At 35.9% G+C, this 23657-nt stretch overlaps 1 protein-coding gene across 23 annotated transcripts in view; it reads right to left on the bottom strand.

The window, feature by feature from the left end:
- Nucleotides 1-23657, bottom strand: part of DLG2 (discs large MAGUK scaffold protein 2) — an 847901-nt gene that overhangs the window by 357438 nt on the left and 466806 nt on the right. For all 23 annotated transcript variants that reach the window (XM_032678105.1, XM_032678098.1, XM_032678102.1 and 20 more), the window contains one exon: nucleotides 21136-21186. In XM_032678105.1, the coding sequence (XP_032533996.1) occupies nucleotides 21136-21186 (51 nt within the window). The remainder of the gene's footprint in view (nucleotides 1-21135; nucleotides 21187-23657) is intronic.

Below are 23657 nucleotides of genomic sequence, written 5' to 3' on the forward strand. Positions count from 1 at the left end.
ACATACTTAACACCAACTTTCAGGAAATTTCATCACAACTGTCTTCTCCTCAACTATAAAATATGAAAACTTCCAGAATGAAATATTCATCCTGCATAAATCAGCAGAGGTGAGCTTTAACTCTTCTCAGTGTCCTCCCCCCTATCTCTTCCAGCCTTGCCTGCTGCACAGTGAGCACTCTGGGCTCTGGCACTTCTGTAGCCCCACAGTCTTTTGCTGCACTGAGCTGTGTGCTAAAACTGCATAACTTCATATTGTTAACAACATTGCAACAGTCTGTTCAAGAAAGGGAGCTCCCAATTTGACATTTTGCAATATCTGATTTCTGACATGTGATGCCTTGTCTGCTTGGAATTAGGAAAAAAACAAAAGTGAAAAAACCCCAAAATGTCCATTAATGTACTAAACAGTGAATGATAAATTGAATTAATTCTACTCACATGAAGTAGAGTTTTTAAATTAACCAAAGAGAGTGAGAACTAAGGGGAACTATCTTACTACCACTGAAATTTGGTGTGATTCTACCAACTTTAATAAAATTCTGGGCATACAGAAGATTCCATTATTTTTGGCATTGGAGATAGTGATGACTGAGGCAATTAATGGAAGAAAAAATTTGTTTTGTACTTATAGACAAGAAATAAAACAGCAATGGGATAAAAAACATCTCTGGCAAAAATAAGCCAGGTCAAGGACAAATCATTGTGACAGAATACACAGTGAGAGGTGTGAAATATGCCTCAAAAATAACTAATACCTAGTTGCAGAAGCATAATTCAAACTATTAGTTTTCTATTTGCCTTTTCAGGAGAGAAGAATGATCGATGGCAAAGATGGATTTGATCGCTTGCACTCATTCCAGGTGAGGACTAGAGAGAAAGTAAGGGGATTCTCTGAATGTAGCTAAAATTACATAAATGAAAAGTAGGAAGAAAAATAAATCATGTTTCTGTTCATCCAGTGAAAGCATTTGAATGAAGCGGTATATGCTTTTGATGATCTCCTGCTCTATACTTGTCAAGGGACATTTGTTTTCATTATTTGATAAATATAGTTCAGGGATAACTGAAGTTATCTCAAGTCCATTAATAACTATTTAGAAAAATAGCATTAACTGAAAAGCTCAGATCTAGTACCTGCATGCCATGGAGAAAACTAGTTAGAACAGAGCTGTCACATCTTTTCCAAGTTAAGAAACATTAGTGAAATGATAGTGAAATACTGCAAAACTACAATCACCAGTAGTTCTGCAAAATCTAGTCAGCTATATATAAATGAATCCATCACTGGATGAATAACAATTTATTCATTTATCCTCTGTATTGTTCTATCTCCAGGAAAGCTAGTCACGAAGCAGATCTTGGTTATCCTGGCACTTTGCAAACACAGAAGTAGATTACACTTCCAAGGTGCTGAGAGCAGCATAATATAACTTGGGGAAACGTGTACAGCTACAGTTTGATACACCTACGCTGCCTTTCAGCACAGTCCTGAGCTGGTGGGGGTGTGTTAAGCACAACACTCAGATATAGTCCTCATGCACCACAAGCTCGCTCCTCTCCTCACTTCAACACTAGAGGCAAATTGTATTGCTTCATCATTCAGTTGTGGTGTGTGGGTAAGGGCAGCTGAAGTTATGAATGCATAATCCAACCACCTGCTCAGGTGACAACAGAGTATGACCATGGTTCTGCATAGCCTGAGGAGGAATGTAGGGGATGCTTTAATGCATCTCGAGCAGATGTAGGTTCAAAATCATAGTGCCCTGGTGCCCTGGAGCACGAGATTACTATATGACACATTCTGCATGTAAATGAGGATTTGATCTGCCTTATTTATCTGTCTAGATAGGTTTTCGAGTCAGGAATCTTACAGTGTTGTCTGTGAGCACATTCCTTAGAATCACAGGAAGAGGTCTTGCGTTTCTTAGTTGAGCTCTACGGCTGTTGCGGACAACTGTATAGAATAATTACCTCTCTAAGTTAGTCAAGCTTCACTTAAAAAATGATTCTTACTGGAAGACTATACCACAAAGTCAGCCTTAGAAGGGAAGCTTAATGGCTTTGAAGGTTAGTAACTTTATTCTATTTTCAGCTGAAATTTATAGAGGGTCAATTCAGACTCATTTCTTATTCTATCAACAATGTCCTTTAATCTTGCTAATTATCTTCCCTCTCTGGTCTTTACCTTCAGCTGCATTTATAGATGACAATAGTATCTCCTCTCAGACTTTGCTTTTCTAGGCTTAATGGGATAAGTTTTTAGAGTCTTTTCAGATGCCAGTCTAGTACCTACAGTATTCTATTAGCCATTTCCTGAACCTGTCTTCATTTACAAATGCAATATTCCACTATATCTAATGATACTTGAGCACATAGCTTTCATATCTCTTCATATCTACAGGAAACACCTCCTTTGATATTGCTAGGCCTGCACATCTTTTTCAGTTTATCTTTTTTTACAACCACTGAACATAAATTTACTTACACAAAACTACTTCATGAAAGTGTTTTTCACCTCTGTCAGTTAATGAGCTGTGGTTACATAGCACAAGTTCTTGTTCTTAGTTACAGGTACTTAACATACCACTTGGCATGTTTAAATTTAATTATCTTTCTTTTACATCAGTCCTGGAGATTACCCACTGATCTCTTTAGAACACTTACATCCTCCCTATACTGAAAACTTTTTGCAGTGCTGTGACATCAGGTAATTTCACTGAGACTGAGAACATCAAGCAGAAATGATTGTGCTAAGATCATTACTAAGCAGAGTGCATTTTGGGAACCATCATGAAGGACTCATTAATTATCTTCTAACCTGACAGTTACCTCTTTAGAGCAATCTGTCATCTCCCATAAAAACAGGCACTATCCATTTCAGAGCTTTTTTACTAATCCCCTTAGTGTCCAGGACAATGCTTACTATGTTTGAGTCAAGAAAGGGAGAATAGATTTTCTTTTCCTAGGGAGTCAGTTAAAAAACAAAAATAAAAAGCTATCAAATTACTCTGGTGCAACCAGCTGAAACTATGGGCTGTAACAAATTGTCTCTTTTCCCATTACATCAATATTCTACATTCTGCTTCAAATGTGTGACCACTGCTTTGATGAATGGATTGAAAACTTCATTCAGTTTATTTAAAATTCTAGAAAGGAAATCACCTGTCCTCCCACAACTTAAATTAATTTGGGGTTCTTGAAGTTTTCCTCACTCATATATTCTATTTTAAAACAATTTGCTACTTTGCCTTTCAAGATATTCAAAGTTACGGTCCTTAAGAAACATGGAGTCAAAATACTAGTTTGTAGATGGTACAAACCCAATCACTATTTTCTCACTAGATAGTGCTCCAAAACTTACTCCCTGTTCCTTTTCCATTTAGATTTCCTTTTTTTTTTTAAAGATCTATTTCAGTTGACTTTTCCCAAGTCTCATTCTTTGTTAAATACTGACCTTTCAGATATACTTTTTGCCACACTTTTTCTAGTCTTAATATTCTGTCAGAAGTATCTTCTCCTCCACTTAAGGAACTTTCCTTACAGCATTTTTTTTCCTTACTAAGTTGCAAAACTCATTCAAAGTCTTTCAAAGTCTTCTCCATTTCAAATGTTTACCTCCAAACCTTAGCTGAATAATTTGTTCCATTGGTTTCCTCGAATTTTCCCTTTATACAAAGAGAAACTCAATTCAAACATTTTCTTTTAATTTAAACAATTGATTTGAAATGACTTGGTCCTCAGTTCTTTGTTGAATTCAGATCTTCTATGAGGTCTTTATTAACGAGATCTTAAATATTACTAATTCTTTCTGTTTCAGTTACAATTTGGCAAAGAAATATATTGTCAACTAAATCCAGGTCTTTCTAATATATGTTATTAGCATCACATGTCCTCCAAACAGAGAAGCTGTGTCTCCTGTACAGTCCCTTTCTTTCAGTAAGCAGAGAGCATCACCAAATTCAGTGAGAATAAGGGAATATCAATAAGCAAAGTCAGGGTGATACAGATGGGAAAATAATTACTATACTAACATTAGTCTGTGTATTTTAAAAATCAATAACGCACTAGAAACAGCCTGAGTGCATAAAAGCTAAATAACCCATGGGCCATTTTTCCCATTGTATGTACAAAATTATTAAATTTATTATTTATAAAATATTTGCATATAAAGATGAAGAATACACAAATAATTATATTGATTGAAACACAAAATAAAGACAGAACAAAGCCTCTGCCTGATGTGGTTGCTGTGATCTCTTCACCCTGTAGAGATTTGGCTGAAAGACTTTAAAAATCTTTCTGACTTGTTTGCTTTTATGAAAATACATCTATCAGCTTTATCAGCAGACTAAGTAAGAGAATTAGCTTATATCACCCTCTTTGTTAGGGCCAGATCCAAAATCCATTAGTGACTGTGAAGAGCCTCCTATTGACTCCATGAAGCTTTAGATCAGTTTATGGGTGCAAGCCTAAAGCAAAATGAACATGACATCTGTTTTCTCCAATGGTCGGATTTCTGTTCTCTACCCATTCCTTCAGAATTTCTTCTGGGTGCCTTTTCCTTTTTTCTTTACATTTTCTTTTTCACCAGCTACAATAACCTTCTTTTCTTCACTATCCCTCTAAGTTAAAAAAGTACTGGTTGCTACCATTTCTCTAGCTCATTTTCATAGTATTCTCAGATTATAGCTTGCTTCCTTTTTGTTTGTTAAATAGTCACATACTACAAGATAAGACAGAGCAATCAGCAACAGTCTTCTCTCCTTCAAATATGAGAGGACATTGGTTTTGGTGAGCATATAAACACCAACAAAGAATAATCAAGTGAATTTTTGTCAGGTTTAATAGCAGTGCTATTTATAATTCAGCACTAAACAATACTATTGCCTCACTAGGCTTGTTTCAAGGAAACTTTATTGCTAAGTGCTTTACTATTTAATTGATACATTACAAGATAAAAGAAAGGATAGAGAAAACAAATGAAAATAGAAGAAAGGGAAGGGAAGATACAGGCACTTGTCTTTGCCTTATGACACTAGAACAAAATAATTAGAAAGAATGGTTTCTCCATCCATTTAAGTTTGAATACTGCTTTAAATTGTTCATTGATTAATGCATTCTTTCTCAGTATCTTCAGAGCAATAAACTGTTTTCTCAAACAATTTAGTGCTACAACAACAGAATTATTTAGGAGTGACTTACTTTTTCATTCAGTCTTGCCTGTGCCTAATGCCTTCAAACCTGCTTTCCAGCAGCAGTCCATGGAATTCAAACTCTACCTTGCAGAACACAGATATTGACTCAAAATCCATGAGAAAAAAACTTACAAAATCAGTTCCCATTTTCTGCAGTAGTCTCTTCAAACTGATGTTAACATCATTCTTGCCATTGATTAATTAAATGATATATGTCTAATGACTGGATTTTCCACAGTAGAAATGTTAGAGATCCCAAATGTTGTGTGATGGGGATAAGCCGCCCTTTCTTACATCCAGAGAGAACTCATATATGCTTTCCTTGCACTACTTTTGTTTTGAAGCACACACCATTGTCTATGATGCAAACACTGTGACCTTCAAATCCCTGAAATGCTTTGCAGTGCACTTTTAAAAGGACTTGCTGTTGCAGGAAAGGTTTGGATCAGTTGTTCTGAAAAATGCAAGAACTCATATAATTTCCCCAAAGTGCTTGGATAGTGCCAGAAACTCTGAAATTAAACTGAACAGTCTCCCAGATATGTTCTGGGATATTAGAAATGTCAAAAAGAAAGACTTAAATCCACCTGTTAAAACATCTAGCTGTCCAGCTGATACTTCTATATTCTGGCAATGATGCAAATGAAGGTTCTCTTATTTCAAAATGAAAACAAAGTAATATTCCTTTATCTATATCAAACCTGGAGTCAGTAAACTGAGTATCATAAATAGCATTCTGAATAACATTAAGCAAATATTTGGAGTACTAAAAAGACCCAGAACATTAAGAAGAGGCAATCCATTGCAGCTGAAATATAATGGGACGTGAGATTCAGTTTTATATCCACTCACTGAGTTCACATCTAGGGTTGTCTCTGGATTTTAGATCTTTTAAAATGCAAACCTGAACTTTTTAAAATGCAAAATATCCTAGTAGTCCCCTAATACAACTTTCCCAGTCTCCTTGGGAAAGTTCAACATCCTTAGGCTACAGAAACAAATTGCCTCTAATCTATTGTCTTCCTGATACTCAAAATCATGAATTTCTGACTCCACAGTAGCTTTTCTTTCCTCTTGCTCCTTTGAAAGGAAGAGTCAAGCATCTCTGTATCCTATGGATGCAAACTACCTGGTGACTAAAGTGCTTTCTTAGGAAATGGAAACTGTATTCATAGCTCCTCTTCAGGTTAAGGAGATTTTAATCATCCATGTCTCCACTGGAATGGTGGTGGAGTAGGAAGAGCCACCACATCTCCTTTCTTCCCTCCCCAGTAAATGAGCAGGCTCAGATTACATATGGGCAATTAAACTTCTTAAGTGATCCAAACCCAGGGACATCATGTTCATGAATGGTGCCAGTTGAAAGACAAGTGGTAATCCATGAGCAGCAACACTCCCAGAAAAGCACGAGAGTGGAATTAAGATCCCCAGCATCATTTTCTGCACATTCTGACATGCACACAGACCTGGTATTGCCTAAATTGTCAGGGACAATGTTAGAGTTGGAGGTCTGCATTTCATCTATGTAGCTCTTTCGGCCATCTGAGTACCTTTATGAATCTGAGTCACATATACCACCTTAAAAAAGGAAGGCGACAACGCCCTTTCTCCCAAATGTGGAGAAGTAAAATCATTATTATATTATCCAGTGAACCAGCCCTTTTTCTTTCTTTCTTTTTTTTTTTTTTTTTTAAACCAAATGGAAAAAAACCCCAGCGCTCACTAATTCTGATAACTGCTTTGCCAGGTATCTTCATAGATGCATAACTTTGATTTTTTCATTTATTTTTAAAGTTATTTATATAGGTAATTATTACACTGTGACATATTAAAACAAACAAACAAACAAAGAAAACCAAAACCAACAAACTTACCAAAGGAAGGAAAGCAATTATCACCAGATTTTAAAGACTTCTAAAAGCATCAGTAAGATAAACGTAAAACCAGAAAAAATTAAACACCCTCACTGGATATAGAAGAAATACAGGAAAATGTGGTGTTTACTTTTTGATAATATTTTCAAGGGCATTTTTCATCATTCTAAATATAAAAATATTTCTAAAATTTGAAGATGGAAAAAGCATTTGGGGCCATTAAGATTTTGATAAAATTACTGCTTTTATAATAATGTTTACAGCTATAGTTCCATTTTCAACTCAGCCTTTAATGGTTTACCATTCAGTTTCTCCAAAACCCTTTCTCTCTTGTAGGTTGCAGATCTCTGTGCAGTCTAAAATTCAATTAAACCCACCTGGTTTGGAGCTTTTTTTTTATGTCCTAACAACATATTCATGAGTTTGTTTTTCACTGCACACCTGACAGCTAGGGCTTTTTGTGGTTTTTTTGGACACAGTTTTACTTCAAATGTATTGCTATGCAAAGAACTTCAAACTAACATTATTTCTCTAGTATACAAAGGAGTATATTGACTGAATTTAGCATCATAGTCCTGTCAGTGTATTGTTGCACATGTTTCTGTTCAGAAATAGTTAATGTGGTTGTGCTCTCTGTAATGCAGCTAGCCTACAGGATCCAGCTTGGTTGCTGCACTGTGCTTCATTATTCAATTTGACTTGTGCATTTTTCATAGATATACTCTGTTTTTCAGCAAACCAAGAGCTTTTGTATCTATAAATTTCCTTTGCTAGTTAGCCCTATCTAGAGAGATGATTTACCTGAGATAATACAAGCAATATGTTTGTTAAGCATAGCAGAATAATATAACAGGAATGAAAATCTGACAATTTCCAAAGTATACAATTGTGTCCCATAACAGCTGTAATTGTTTTTATTTCTTCTTCATGTAGGTTGCTTTTGTCTAATGCTTATTTCTATTTTAGAATTTTGGTTTTTTTCAAGTGTGTGTTATTTCAATCCCATTTTTTCTTGGCAATTGTTTTCAGTGAGCATGTATTTTTCACAAATACATTATGGTCCCTCCTCCACTATATCCTAAGCAAATTTGAACAAGCTAAAGACTATTTTTCCTGAAGGTTTAAAAAATTCTATTAAAAATCACTTTGGCCAAAAAGAGTTCTGTCTTCATTTATGGGAGACTGGTTTTCAGTGGCAACACTGATATCATCTGCTAAACACTAAAAACTTGTAGGGTTGACTTCTACTGACCCTAGGGTCCCCATTAAAATGATAGCATTTAACAACAATCATTATGCTATAGCATCTGAAATACCCCGTTCCTCAGAACAAGGAAATAAAGATATTTAATTTACAATTACAGTTTTGGAAAACTGTTACCTTTTTAATTATGTCTAAGTAGGTAATCAATGCCTCAAAGTTAATCTAAGACTGAGGAAACAACTGGATCATCTACCTTGAACTCCTACCTAATATAGGCTATAGGACCTACTTAAGTCATCTCAGGAGAAAAATATCACATAATTCCACAATGTCTCTTCATTATATAGAGCAATTACTGTAAAAAGGAGACAAAAGCCAGGATAGGCTTGCATTTTCCCCCCTTCTTACAGAAATTGAGCACACATCTGTCTTCTTGCACTCAACCTATCTAAATTCAACATCAAACCATCAGCTCTTGTTATCGCCTTCCAGATAAGACGGAGAACATTCTCTTGAAGGTTATTTCTCATGTAAGTGCATGTTTCACCAAATCACCTCCTAATTTCCCCCCAAAAAAATAAATTTATGAAGGTACCTGGGCCTCTCACTAAAAGAGTGTGTTTCCCAAGGTCACAATAACCCTCAAGGTGTCCCCCTAGAGACGCTTCTGTTACCAGTATCTTTTTCAAGTAGAATTAAGCAAGACATTCCAAAAGTTTTACACATTAGCTCCCAAATCCTGTTACATTCCACATCCCAAACCCTGTTCTACTCTACAAGCTCTTATTTACGCACTGTAGGCCTTCACTACATCTTTGGTTCCAACACTGGACTGAAAATTTGTGTTTGGCTGATAACAGCCAATAAGGCCCAGGACGTTTTTGCAGATTCATTGCTTTGAGGCAGGAGTCCTTGATTTCATACAAAGGCTGTATTCTCTTTCTTGACACATGACTTCAGATTTGGCCAGTGTAAAATACCCGTGTTTTACCCAGAACAGTCTGACACTCCTTTTTCTCTGACCTACACAGACACCATAATGAATCACTCCATCTATTTACCCTTTTTAAACATCACCAGGGTGTTAGATCTCTTTCAATATGTTCTAATTTCTTCAGTACTCAAAGATCACTTGAAAACTCAGTGTAACAGATGCAGATGCTCTTCAATTAACTCCTTTAGAAATTGGGTTGGAAAATCAAGGTCCTCGCTCATTCCCATAATTAAAGATAGTTTGGGGCTTTATTCATATACAGTTACATTAGATTCTTAGTTCTTGCCATATTTGAATTTATCTGATTTCCTTCCACCTAGTTAAACTAGAACTGAAGCTTCAGGAAGATCATGGTATTCCTCAGCCTGTTTTGATGGGTATTTCTCTGCTATTGGGAGAAATGAGTAATGGCATTGTTTGGAGGTGGAAAATCAGGGGAGACATTGATTTTTAATGGCTTTTGTTGCTTTAGCTCAAAATTTATAGCCCGAAGCAGTTACATTTTCTTTTTACTGTAGGTCTACACACACACACACACATACACATACACAATCTCAACTCACTCATTTCTCCCTAAAACACATTATAGTGAATACACCTAAAAATGTCATATTCGTTTTCTAAGCTTCCTCACAGAAAGGTATTCCTCCCACTTGAACTATAACAATAGACCTCTAGCTCTCTCATGAGAATGCTTAATATGAAATCTCTACGCATATTCGTTATAATGTATGTATGGCCAGTCTTCGCGAATGAGTTGCATAGGTATAGCATTTCTTCTTGCTTAAAAAATCAACTAAGATTTCAATATCCAGTATTTCAATTATATGTTTATTGACAAAAACATGTACCTCACTGTGTAATGTAGCCCTATTTCTGCTTTTGGAAATACAATAAAAGTATCTATTTGTCAAATATTTATTATCTTTCCTAAACAAATACTGGATGGACAAGTAGTAAGTACACATATTTTAGCCTTCTTAAAAATTCAAAGGACATTATAAAAGTACAAAAATGCTATCTTATTTCCCACATTTCCTAAACTTCTGTAAATTTTGCAGTATTATTAAGGTCCTTGATACCAATGGAATAGGTACTTTTCACCGTGGACTTCAAAAAGGAGGCTGCTAGACTACAGATCCTAGGATATGCATGTTTTCATGCTAGTTTTACAGCTGGCCTGCTTTTATGTGCTTTAAGTTTCCCCATCATGAAATATGACAAAAACACTAGGTACATTATCATACTTCTCCTCATCATCACTGTTACAGTTAAGAAAAAGATTTGCATTTTATTCAGCATTAGTAAGGATTAAAATTACAAGCTCATAATTTATTTTAGTGGCTTCTGTTTTCTTCCCCGCTACATAAATGAATTCCGTTTAATAGCAATCTTTTTATTAAATTTTCACAGTGGCAATATGCTACCAGGAGCTCTCTTCTGCTTTGCAGGTGAGGTATAGGAAATGTGGAACAAGTTAACTCTGCAAAATTAAAAACCACTCAAAAAATGAATTATTCATAGAATTCAGTCAGAATTCATATATCACATTAAGTTGCATAAGGTGACTTTCAAGCCATGCTTGAGTCTCACCAGTTAGGTCAAATTCTTAGGGTAAAGCAATAACTTGCAATATAAAACGTGCATAAGCAGCATACAATTGCTTTTCATCTACTTATGACTTCAAAATACTTGGTGGTACCTTAGCCATTTGACATTTAGTTGCAGTTTTAAGCATAGGGACAAATTTGAGAGGAAATGGTCTACATCATATAATTTTGAAGAACTTTTACGTGCTACAAAGTAGGCCATTGCTCCTGTAAAACTACTTTGCAAAAAAGCATATCAGATAAATTCTCAGCCCTCCTATGACAAGGAAAAGCTTTTCTTCCCTTCACAGAGTCAAAGATAAACTGGATGGTAGTTATAAGTGGAACACAAATGATCTTGTGACTGCTTCAAATACAAATGCATATGAACAGAAAATAATTGCAATGCTGCATCCAAAGAACAAATCAGAGATTTTTATTGTGATACTGTGTTAAGATGCACAGCAATGATAGTTGTGGAATTCAGTCTGGGTAATATAGCAAATTTTTCCCCCCTTATTCCTCTTCATCTTTGTAGTGTCACTCCCTACCAAAATGGCATACTGATTCCTCAAGGCTGTGTAGCCCTAATTTATGCATTACACTTGATTTTAAATTATAACAAAAATGAAAAGCAATTTTCTGCAATGCAAAGCATTGCTTTTTCTAAGAGACAAATCTAGTATATCAGAGATGGCTTTTTAAAGTCCTGCCTTGAAAATGACCATCTTTGTTGCAAGGTGATTATTATCATCTCCAGAATGACTCATTTCTACCAGTAAATTGACGTTCATTTTTCTCATTTACTTAAATGTACATATTTTAAATCTACATATTATTTGTCAATGCCAGTTGCAAAACTAAGTGAAAACTGAGTCAGACCAGTGCTTTGTAGCTCATATTTTTTTCTGTACTGTTTTCTCAGTCTTTATGCAAAAAGATTCCCACATACTTTCTTTGAAAAGAAGCATCTCAGACACACATATAACTACTTTTTAATGTATACATACCCTCCTATTAGTGTTTCTGAAGTTTCTGTTCAGAACTGGTATGTTTATTTGGAAGCCTCACTTGCAGCTCTGCTTGTTAGTGACTAGTGCTGATTGATGTGGAGTATCGCAGAGTGGGACACCAGGTTTGCTTGGGTGGTACACTTAGACTGATTTCTACTGGCAGGCCTTTTCATAGAATCATAGGGTCACTAAGGTTGGAAAAGATCTCCAAGATCATCAGGTCCAACTTTTGACCAAATACCACCATGTCCACTGAACCATACCACAAAGTGCCATATGTACTCCTTTTTGAACATGTCCAGGGATGGTGACTCCATGGGCCTGTTCCAAAAGGCTAATTTATGCCAGTTTGGAAAAGTCACACTGTGTGGAATATAACACCGATTTGTTTGCACTTCCTGAAAATTGGGATAAAATCCAAGCACTGAGAACACTCTTAAATCTGGATTGAACTCCTGCAAAATTATTTCCAGGCAAAATTATTGTCTAACAGTGGCTGGAGGGAAGGGTCTGTTATCCTGCATCAGACTGAAGGACTAGGATACAGCTCCAAAGGTTGTTTCATAGTACAAAGCTTTCTTCCCTTAGACCAACATTACTACAGCACACTGAAGTATTCCTTTCAGAAACTGGAATATTCTGTAGGTTTGACTTCACTGCCAAGGTAGCTTCAAAACCAGCCTGCACTAGATGCTCACTTTCCAAACACCGAATAGGAGTGATATATAGCTTGTACTTCATGAGCTAAAGATAATAGAGTAAATAAGCTGAAAGGCCACATCCTAAAGAGCTACATCTGAAGTAAAGGCAATTTTCATGTAAAGTCGTAAATAATACAAAAAAGCAGCAGAATTAATCCCTGCAAACTATCTGGTGAGAGAGCAAGTGAGTTAGGAAATGGGAGAAAATTAATAAATGAGCGATATTACCTGAAAAATAAAATGTCAATATCACAATAATTTAAAAGAAACAGCAGCAGAACATTGCCTCAAGGCAGCTATGACTTGCATGAAGTAACTTTTCAAATAATAGGTAACTCAAGGTCTCAGTGATCTTGACAAAATTAAAGGGATAAAACATTTAAGTAGAGATGAACATGAATAATTCTTTTTCCTATACTCACTTAGGTAGGTTTTAAACTCTTAAATAAATTCTGTTTAACTTTTTGACTTTTCTTCATTTTTGATATGGGATACACATAATATTTTCCAGTTAATTTAATTTTGTTTCTATCACTTTCAGAATGCTTTCTAGTGTCTTGTGTCTTCTTTCTAGTATCTGTATTTTCTACTGATATGCTCTCCCCGAACAAATTCCCAGTGAGTTTTCAAGGCAGAGAATCTAAGTAACTTCAGGCCTGAGATTCAATATATTGGAGAATGAAATCTACTCCCTTGGGAACAAAATAGCTCAGTGTTTCAAGTGACCCTAATTAAATTTAAAAAAATATGGCAAACAATCTCAAATTTTCTTTATCTGTTTGAGCATTCTTCAAAGTTTCAAATTATTTTGAAACCACTAAAATACCACAGTGAGCTTTCATAACAGAATATTCAGTTAATTAAAATTTCTCACTCAACTCCCATAATCTTCTGTGGACCTGAAGATTCATTGAAACAAATGTGAACCCCTCATCTGAAGAAATATTCAGAAATTATTATATGAATTACTAAAATCAGTGAATACATAGACAGTCAAATTTACATACACAGATGAATAAAAGCTTAATTAATTCATAGTAATACAAATATTCTTTGCCTTGGAAAGCTTGAATCATCAAGTGTAAATCCAAATTATGTATTTTCTTTTACTCTGAATTATAAAACTAACACACATGCAAGGGAGGGGACATCCTTCACTGTAATAATGCCCTCAGAGGAATTTAAATAGCATTTAAGCAATACATCCAAATAAACACACTATTCTGATTTAACCGAGCTAGCACCCACGAAGTGTTTTTCAGATGCTTAGATTTAAAAGAAGGATTCTAAGAAAACAATATGAAAATATTCATTTCTTTGAATCCTTCCCAGAGGGACCTAAATACATAGAGTTATTTCAGTTTCTTTTCCTAATCACAGTGTAGCAGTTAATTTTTTTTGCCTATTCACTTACAGCTTTTCCTCTCCATTGTCTTCACTTTCACAGCTTTGCAGATTTCCTGTCATGATTATTGAGATCAGAAGTGGTGCAACTTCACAGCTGGGAAAAAAGATGCCCACTCTGCAGAGCTGTAGCAATGATGAAATATAGGGAAAATCTTTCTCATAAACAAAGATTCAAGGGAAAACCACATGCTTTCTTAGCATTTGCCCTGGATAAATCAAATTCTTCTGGCAGCATGGATTCTGAAGCAGTCCAGACCATCCCTATCTGTATATCAGACTAGTCCTCCTATCCCTGTCCCTCTTTTTGGGATAGTATCAATGCTGCAGCTGTGGGCAGCTCAGTTGTTCTGCTTCACCTTGTTCCTTAGCAATATAACTACTAACAGCAACAACAATACATACAAATATCTTGTTCGCATCTCTAAGAGAGAGATAATATTTAATAGCTGTTCCATCACTGCAATTAGTCTTCAGTAAGACAGTTACATGGGTTTATTGAATTTCCAGTCCCAGACACTGAATGTGGAGAATGACAGCTAAGAATACCAGGCAGGAGCTTCTGTGCCTCAAAAAGCACAGCCCTCTATCTCCCAGCTCTTCTGTCTTTCCACCCATACTCCGGACTGGCATATTTTGTACCTCTACCACGCACAGGTGGAACAGGCCCCCACAAGAAATGCACTGCTCTACAACCAGGAATAGTTTCAGCATAATGACTCTGTGACAGAATAAGAACAAAGAACAAAATTTTCCAGAGATTAGTTATATTTTGGGTACCAAATTAGGGCTGCTCTGAGGTGAAAGTCACATGATTTGGGTGAGCAATATTAAAAAAAATCAGACTGTTCCAAGGAATTTTAATTTAGGTCATGGAACTAAAGCAACCAAATTCTGTAGTTGATTTGGGAAATGTTGACCTGGCATTTCAGTATTCCATTAGCAGGACTGCTAGCAGGCTCCTTCAGTTCCTTTCATCAGCTCACTCCTGCACAACCTCAGGTCAAAGCAAAATCTGGTAAGATACAACAGATGAAAGGAGACAGACCTTGCTTCAGCCACTGCATTCAGAGGCAACTGCCCTTTCCAGTACTTAAAAACCTCTCTGAAGGTAAAAAACAGCCATTGACACAATTGCCCATCAGTCTGAACTCTAAACTAAGTTGTGATTGGAATTAGAACACAGAAGAGAATTTCCTGCACAGTGATTGCATCCACTACACATTTATTTTCAAGGATCTTTCCTAATTTATTTTTTTCATTTTATAGAACTTTGTGTTATATATACATACAGAGAAATACACTACAGAGACTCTATATGGATACTCAAGAAATCAGTATTTCAAATTGTCTGCACAGCAATGAAAAATATGGGATTCTCATTTTCTGCTTACTGATAACTCAGTTCCATACCCAGATACTTCTGTCTCTTCCTGTAGGTATCTTCTGGGAGAAAAATCCCGTGGGTGAGCTTTATAGCAATAGACGTATAGGTCAGTATTCTACTATGAATTTGGTATAAACTAGTCAATAAGAAGGATTCTGCCTTTGAATTATAATCTATTTCAGTCTGAGGCTCCAAGAATAACTACCATTTAGGAAGCAGGTAAATGTAATAAGGGCGCACAGAAAGCTTTCAACTGTGAAGAAATCATTTACAGTTCTGCAAAAATAAACACTCAGAGAGCAACATTGCATTTGGAGGAGCTTGGCAGGTACCTGAGGGACACTCACTTTAAGAGATTTACTTTCTCCTGCTGGAAGATGTCAGACCACTCCACTGGTCTGTTGATGGTTGAATATTGATTTGTGCACTCTGGGTTCTCATAAGCCATGTGTCTACAGCACATGCTTTTAAACTTTGAAAATACTTTTTCCTAGTGGCCATTTCTTGACCACTCCCTTCCAGTTTGTTACTTCTGAAACACTTAAAGGAAAGCTTTCCTGGCACTGCAGTGTCCTACAGCCTCATTCCTGAGAGGCCAAAGCATAAAGATTTATGTACAACTGCTGTCTAACACCTTAAAAAGAGGTAGAACAAAGATACACTACTGACTAATAGTGAAAACCTTATTTCCCACATATACCAGCAAAAGGTGATCTTCGTTGATGAGAGGATGGCCATGACCTGGCATGAATGTTACCAGGTTGCATCAATAGCAGGGTGACGAGCAGGTCGAGGGAGCTGATTCTCCCCCGCTTTACTCTGCTCTCATGGGACACCACCTGGAGTGCTGCATTCAACTCTGGGGGCCCCACTGTAAGGATGTGGACCTGTTGAGTGCAGAGGAGACCATGACAGTGATCAGAGGGCTGAGCAACCTGGAGTTGTTTAGCCTGGAGAAGAGATGGTTCCACAGGGACCTTATTGAAGCCTTTCAATACTCAGAGGGGGCTTATAAGAAACATAGGGACAGACTGCTTTTTAGCAGGGTCTGTACCTGTTGGACAAGGGGTAACTGTTTTAAACTAAAAGAGGGTAGATTTAGGCTAGATCTAAAGAAGACATTTTTTACAACGTGGGTAGTAAAATACTTGAGCACGTTGGCCAGAGAAGTTGTGGATTCCTCATCCCTGGAACCATTTAAGTCAATGTTGGACAGGGCTCTGAGCAACCTGATCTACTGGAATGTGTCCCTGCTCATTGTAGGAGGCTTGGACTAGATCGCCTTTAAAGGTCACTTTCAACACAAACCATTCTATGATTCTATGATCTCTACTAAAACAAGATATATAAATAAGTATTAAAAAATAAGACATGGAGTCAAATTAAATCCTTGAGTCATTGAATACAATCTAATTCTCACTGCTCTTCAGTGTTCAGTGGAATGCACCTGTTTATATTTTTGCAAACTTTTACATTTGCACAAAGGAAATTAGTGATGAAAACAGTTTCTTTGGTTTACAAGTATCTAAAGTAAACAAAAACTCAGGCCTGGAATAAATTCTTTACTGAAATGTGCAAGAATTTATTTTTTTTCTGTTTCCTCAGAATTTTTCAATTTTAAAAGTTCACTTATGATTAGTTATAGCCTTTTTAACTGAGATTTGAATAGATCCTTCTATTTGGTAAAATGTGAACAACTTACCCTTTAGAGACCTATAATCTTGAACCAGAAAAATTAAATCTTTTCATGGTGCTTGACGTCACCGAACTATCAAGTCAAAGGAAAGAAGAGGCAGAGTAGATTTTTAGTCTCTCCACTGAACAGGGTATGTGGTGGATAGAGAATTAAATTTATCAGGGTTATCACAGCACATTCAAAGATGATAAATCATCATTGAGAATTTACTCTTTTGGAATATGAGTCTACAAATGTATTTAACCTGATTTTCTAAGGAAAAAATTACACTATGTGAGCATCCATGTCTGTCTCTCCCTCAGCTGTAGTGACACCAATAACAATTGCAACCAATCTGAAAAACTGAAAAAGTGAACAGGAAACAAAACAACAAGTTCCTGAACACTTTGTAAAATGACGTGGTTTATTAAAAAATGGGAACATTCTGCCGTGTAATCTGAATTGTTACCACAAGCCAGAAAATCCACAGGAGTATAAAAGAAAAAGAAGTAGAGACACTTGCTGCATGTCTCAACCTTTGGAAAATTCTTAGTTAGAGGTGGACCTGTTCAGATACCAAGGTCATTCAACCTCATGATGTAAATGATCTGGGAACTAGATGTCTTTACTTCCAGTGTTGGTAGAATTTAATTTTTCTAAGCAGTCTATTCCACAAAAAATAATATAATTTTCCTTTTATACAGCTACCAAATAAAAAATATGTGCTGAACATGAAAACAGCCTTACTAATCATAACTGCCCTCCTTTTTCCTAACATCGAAAGAGTAGGTAAGGTTAGATGAGCAAAAGAGTACTGAGATTTGAACTCAGATGTTGAACTTGGCATAAATCCAATACGAATCATTAAGTGGTCCACTGTCTCTCTTTCGTTGTCATCAAGGTAACTATTTATATTGGCTGATATTCCATCAACCTCTAGTAAAATCCTCTCTTCAGCATATGTCTCCAAGCATGGTACTGTATCAAGGAGTCAATCAATAAAAACTTTCCTCCAGCTCAGGGATGTTAGGCTAGCCTTTGTACCAGAGTCTATTTGATTATCTCTTACACTGAACACTGATTTACAAATGCAGATAGGTCTCTTGATAGCACTAGATACGTTTTTCAAGTCCTGCAGTAATGGAAGACTAACATAACTGCGCTAATATGAATCATCTTATGTAGAGTTTCCTTTTTAAAATGTCTTTAATATTCAAGCTAGAACAAATGGCTTATTTTAAAGAAATTTTTCTGATTGTGCATTTACGCATTGTAGGTTTTTACTAATCATGAAGTTTTAGTCTACACCTGGACACCTGGATCTGCATTTTATGCCTGTAAGTTAGCAAAGAATCTCACACACATTTTTTTCTTTGGTCTTTTTAATTTGTCTTAACTCTGAACTGTTATTCAAGTATGTTCTTATGAGAGCTCTAAATGAGAAATGCTTATTTAACACTGGTCTTTGTGGGCTCAGGGATTGGTGAAGGTACCTGAGAAGTGGCTAGCACAACTGAAGAAGAGGATAAGAGCATTCACTACAGGGAGGGCTGGCAGAGGTATACTTACAACTTCTTTAACTCGTGGAACAGCACTGATCATAGATTTAAGGTGGATCTGCCTCAAATTCATTGTCTATCTGAGCTCTCCCTGAAGCCTTTTAACAGTAAACTGAGACACAACATTTTAAATAAAAACAACTGAACAACATTATTTCGAAGAGCAAAAATTAAAAAAAAAAAAAGCTTTCCTCACTGTATCCTTGAAGTCATTTGCTGGTATACCAGCTGGATCTCAGCAAGCTCTGCACTATCCTTCCCTCTAGAACATTAGCAGAGTTTGCTCTTGGCATTTTTGGGACTCTGCTAATCTGCTCCTCAGCTCCACATGGGACACTTTCTACCAACATGCACACAGTAGTCTTATTTTTCCCCAAGGGACGGAGACATCTCTTCACCCTGAGGCAAGGTTCATATCAAAGGCAGGAACTCTCTTCAGGAGTAGATCCCACAAATTCATGTCACCTATGGATGAAGGTGATCTCCTAAAATTAAATTAATGGCGTCTATAGAGACAGCAAAGTGTTTTGAATTCATGAATCCTTTACCACCTCCCCTTTCATTATGTTATTAAAAAAAGCAGGTAAGAGTGCAAAGGCCTAATACACCCTCAACCATTTTTTTTTTAATATAAAATACTTTAAATTATATTGACCATTTCAAAATGTGGATAAAAAGTCATGAAGAAAATATTTGGTGGGTTTGGGGATGCAGAATCCTGTAACTTGAATAGCTGGAGTAAAATGTAAAGTTTATTACCAACTGTTTGGTATGAGCAAACTACATTTTTCTCTCTCAACAGCAGCAACCTTAATACATTTTGCAGTTTTGCCATTAAATACAGAGAGAAGATTCTCATCTAATTTCTAAAAGCAGTTTTGTGGAAGAAAATGGGTAATCAACATCTAAAATGTCTTTTTTTCTGAAAACGCTTTTAGTCTGACATAAATGACAGCTATTTAAAGGCAATCACTTGTGTTTTATATCTCACACAAAAACCAGCAGACACAGTATTCTGCCTTTGAGACAAAACACTAATACATGTGACAGAACATTTCGAGCAGTAATAATCAGAAGCCACAGATCCAGCAGCATCCAGAAAACAACTGAATTATTCTCCATTAAGATCTGTATCTCTTTTTGCTATCCTTGTTCAGTCTTTAACTGATATCATGTTGCATTATGAACAACTAATTATCTGCATCTGACAGGTACAGGAGATGTAAATCACATTCATTCTGCAATATGTACACCGATAACTTACACATCTGTTAAAAATAAAGTGGTTTCAAAATATCACCCAGGAGGCATGTGTTCTGTTCAGTGACCTTTGGAAACTCTAGTCCAATGAATAACTAGTGATGCGCGAGTAAGTTGAGAGGCAGTAGATAAAAAGTGCCTATAACCTTATATGTTATCTGTTATGAGGATGGCTATGACAAAAAGATATAATGCTCTTTCATAATTTGCCCGAGAGAGCAAAATCAATGAGAACATAAACTTGTATCCCTTTAAGTTGAATGGTTATGGAATTCATTATCCTGGACAATTAAAAATACAACATGCAGAAGAAATGCAATGAATTATATAATTTAAGAATCTAATTTAATGGTAATTTGCTACCTTACAGGCATTTGTTCATATGGTGTCAGTCACATCTTGATAAATCTGGCCTTTCATTCAATCATTTTATGTAAGAAGGAGTTGAACTGTGCTTCAAGATGGAAAAACTTCATATTACCAGGATGCTGGTAGAATACTGAAGGAATTCAGTGATGACCTTCTTGCATCCATTAAAAATCTTTGTAAGCACTATGGCACATAACAAAGCTCAGACTTTCTTTCTCACCCCATACACAGCCCATTTGGTCTTGATCTGGTGTCAAACAAAGTCCACAGTGTAAAGACAGCAGCTATGTAACCAAAACACAAGGAAAAAACACCAAATCCAGGAAGATATTATGCAGCACAAATTTTAAATATCTTTTTTGGTGCTACTTTTAAACCACACCACAAAGAAAGCCTTCACTGCAAGCCCTGATTATAGCTCAGGTAATTCAGCCTTTCAGAAAACACATCCTTTACACATAGATATGGTCTATAGCTTTTATGTAGCCACTTAAACATTAAAAACCCTTTTGAAATGTTTGTTTTATAGCATTACACTACATGTCCTCTATTATGCACATATGCAAGGAAAACTAAGATCTTTAAAGGGAAAAGATGCCACAATTCCAGTTGACAAGCTAAAAAGGGAGTTACCAAGTCCTGCAGGCTCTTCAGAATAATCAAATGCCTACTTGAGCACTGACAGAGTTATGAGGAAGAAAAGTATCTTGAATACTGTCTGCAAGTATCTACACCTCAAAGATCTTAATATCATGAAAGGTTTATCCTGTCATATCACTCACATTTTTATAGTTTATAATAAACAGTGGCCACCTTTATTAAAAATTTTATTCCTAATCACATTCAATTTCATAATTGCATTATTTTTATTGCAGTGTTCTCCTGTAAGAGAGCATATATTATACTTACCCTCTCCAAAGTAATTTCTTCAAATTCATATTCAATTTCCGTTCCATTGACCTAAACAAAATAAAATCAGAAAATTCCTTAAATGCACATGGAAGGTAACTTCATAGGCATGCTGTACAGCTCTTCCAGTATCATCAGTTTCCTGAAGCATATTTTTCAACATATAGGTGAGGATTTCTAAACTGTAGACTACTTAGCTCCCTTTGTCTTGGATGGCATGTAATCAAGCCTATAAACTTGAAAACAGTAAAAGTTCAGAATGTAATGAATATGTAAGTCCCTTATGTAATGCGATTGATATTTGACATAATGTGTTTGTGGACTTTGTGCAAATATTTAAATAGGTTCCAAGGTAATAGTTTCATGTCAAAATGGAAGACCTGTTTCTAAAAATTTTTCTCACAAATGGAAGAAAGATTATTCATGTGTTGTCTTATGAGCTGCAATTTACACTGCAATACAAAAACAGACCTGAAACTCATAGTACTTATGTAAAAATCACTCACTGATACATAGACTGAAATAGATCTTGTTTATTATATTAACCTAGGGCAAGAACATGACAGAGGACCTTTGAAATAGACAGCCAAATAGCAAAAAGGCATAGAATGTTAATGTAATTCTTATGCTGAGTCTCAGTGTCAAAATAAATTAAGCTACAAAATGTAGAGTACCAAAATGGATTGCACTGGACAAGAAATCTATCAGCTGAAGACATGACACTGATTTAAGCAGTATTCTGAAACCTTGTTCCAGTCTGATATGGATTTTTTTTTGTTCCTCTAGGCATGTCACTTAACATCCCTTACTTTTGTCGTTTCTTAAATGGGTAGAGTACCACATCTGAGAAAGCCACAAAGGCTGACTATATTGTAAGTAAACTGCAGAGCTATGAAAATACTTCTCTCATTAAAATCTTAGAAGAATTTCAAAGCATCACTTAGCTACAACCAGTCAGCATTTTTTTGGCTTGGCCAAAAAGTATTGATTAACTAAAAAAAAAATATGAATCATGACACTTCAGTTTTTGTGATGATAGGCTATGTCCTGGAAACTAGTTTTGCTTTAGTGCTTTACTTAATGAAAAAAATATTTTGCAAGATCTAAACTGAAGCAAAGCATTAGGATTGACATGATCTTCAAGGAATAGATTTGTTATTTCTCAGAACAAGAACATTTATTACGCCTCCCCACTCCCAACTGCTAATTTTCTATATTAGATTTCTAACTGTAATTAGAAAACATTGTACATAAATCATTCTTTATCTAGTCAAGCACCTTTCAAATGTAATTAGGTACTTCTCTTATTAATATTATAACAAGGTACATGCATCTACCAAACAAAAGCTTTCTATAAAATCCACCAACTATTTAATTTGCCTGCATTTCAAGATCTTATAAACCATGAAATCAGTAACAGAAACCCAATCCCCAGAATCTGTATTGAAAAGGAAAGAGAGAGAAAAGTCCAAACAAACAACCCATGCTTAACATTGAAATGAAAAGATAGCATCAATGAATAAAGTATTTAATATGTGCATAAAATTTGTATTTTTTACTTATTATGATCTGGTGATCACATCACACTACATTAAAACCAGAGATGAAAAAAATTTACTACAGGATGTTTTCCTGTTCTATGTTATCACTTTATTGCTTTCTGCACTGAGTCTTTTATTATTATAGGCAACTGACTAGGTATGAACGAACAGCTTTATAGATATTTCATTTTTCATCCTTTCTTGTCTAATGATAATGAAATCAAAGCCATCTATATGTCTCTGTTTTCATAAACTTCTCTTTCATCTTAGTTGGTGGATAGCTCTGATCTATGTCTTCAATTCCTCAGTCTTGCTCTATAAAGCTGTCTTTGCTTCACTGCTTATAATCGCTTTTCCTTTGCATTAAAAACTCGTTAGTGCAGCAAAATGGGAAAAAGAGGGATATGAGAAGCGAGCAACCTCTGTATAAAGATGAAAGGACAAAACACAAGCTGAATACTCAATTTGTATTTACACACAAACGATATATTGCTTAGGATCATCTGAGGGGTTTCTATTATCCTCCATATTTGCAATTCTGAAAATGCCTTCAATTCAAATCGTGATTAATCACAGCAGAGTTCCATTATCAGGTTCCACAGCATCAAGGGTGATATGAATTAAAAATCTGATCTTGATCCAGCTCCTTTTGTTTAAACATATATGTCTGCATACACAGTTCACGGCCCTGTTTGCCCTGCTGGTTGTTCAGCAGACCAATTATTTTGTAAAGGATCTAATAAAATATTGCACCTACCTGAAGCAGGTGGAACAATGCTGTATATAGTACCATTCATTGCTAGCACCATTTTGTTTCATATTCAGACTCTCTGGCTGCACCTACACTGCTAAATTATAGTCAGTTTTCAGCCAATTCTCAGTGCTTAAGGCTGTTTCTGTCTGGAGCCTGCTGGAAGCAAATAGCCAAGAAGTGAGCCAACAGTCAAGCAGGAAGAGAATCATGGCTCCAGCCCTGGAACT

Source organism: Chiroxiphia lanceolata, chromosome 2 (assembly GCF_009829145.1).
Source record: "Chiroxiphia lanceolata isolate bChiLan1 chromosome 2, bChiLan1.pri, whole genome shotgun sequence".
NCBI lineage: Eukaryota > Metazoa > Chordata > Aves > Passeriformes > Pipridae > Chiroxiphia > Chiroxiphia lanceolata.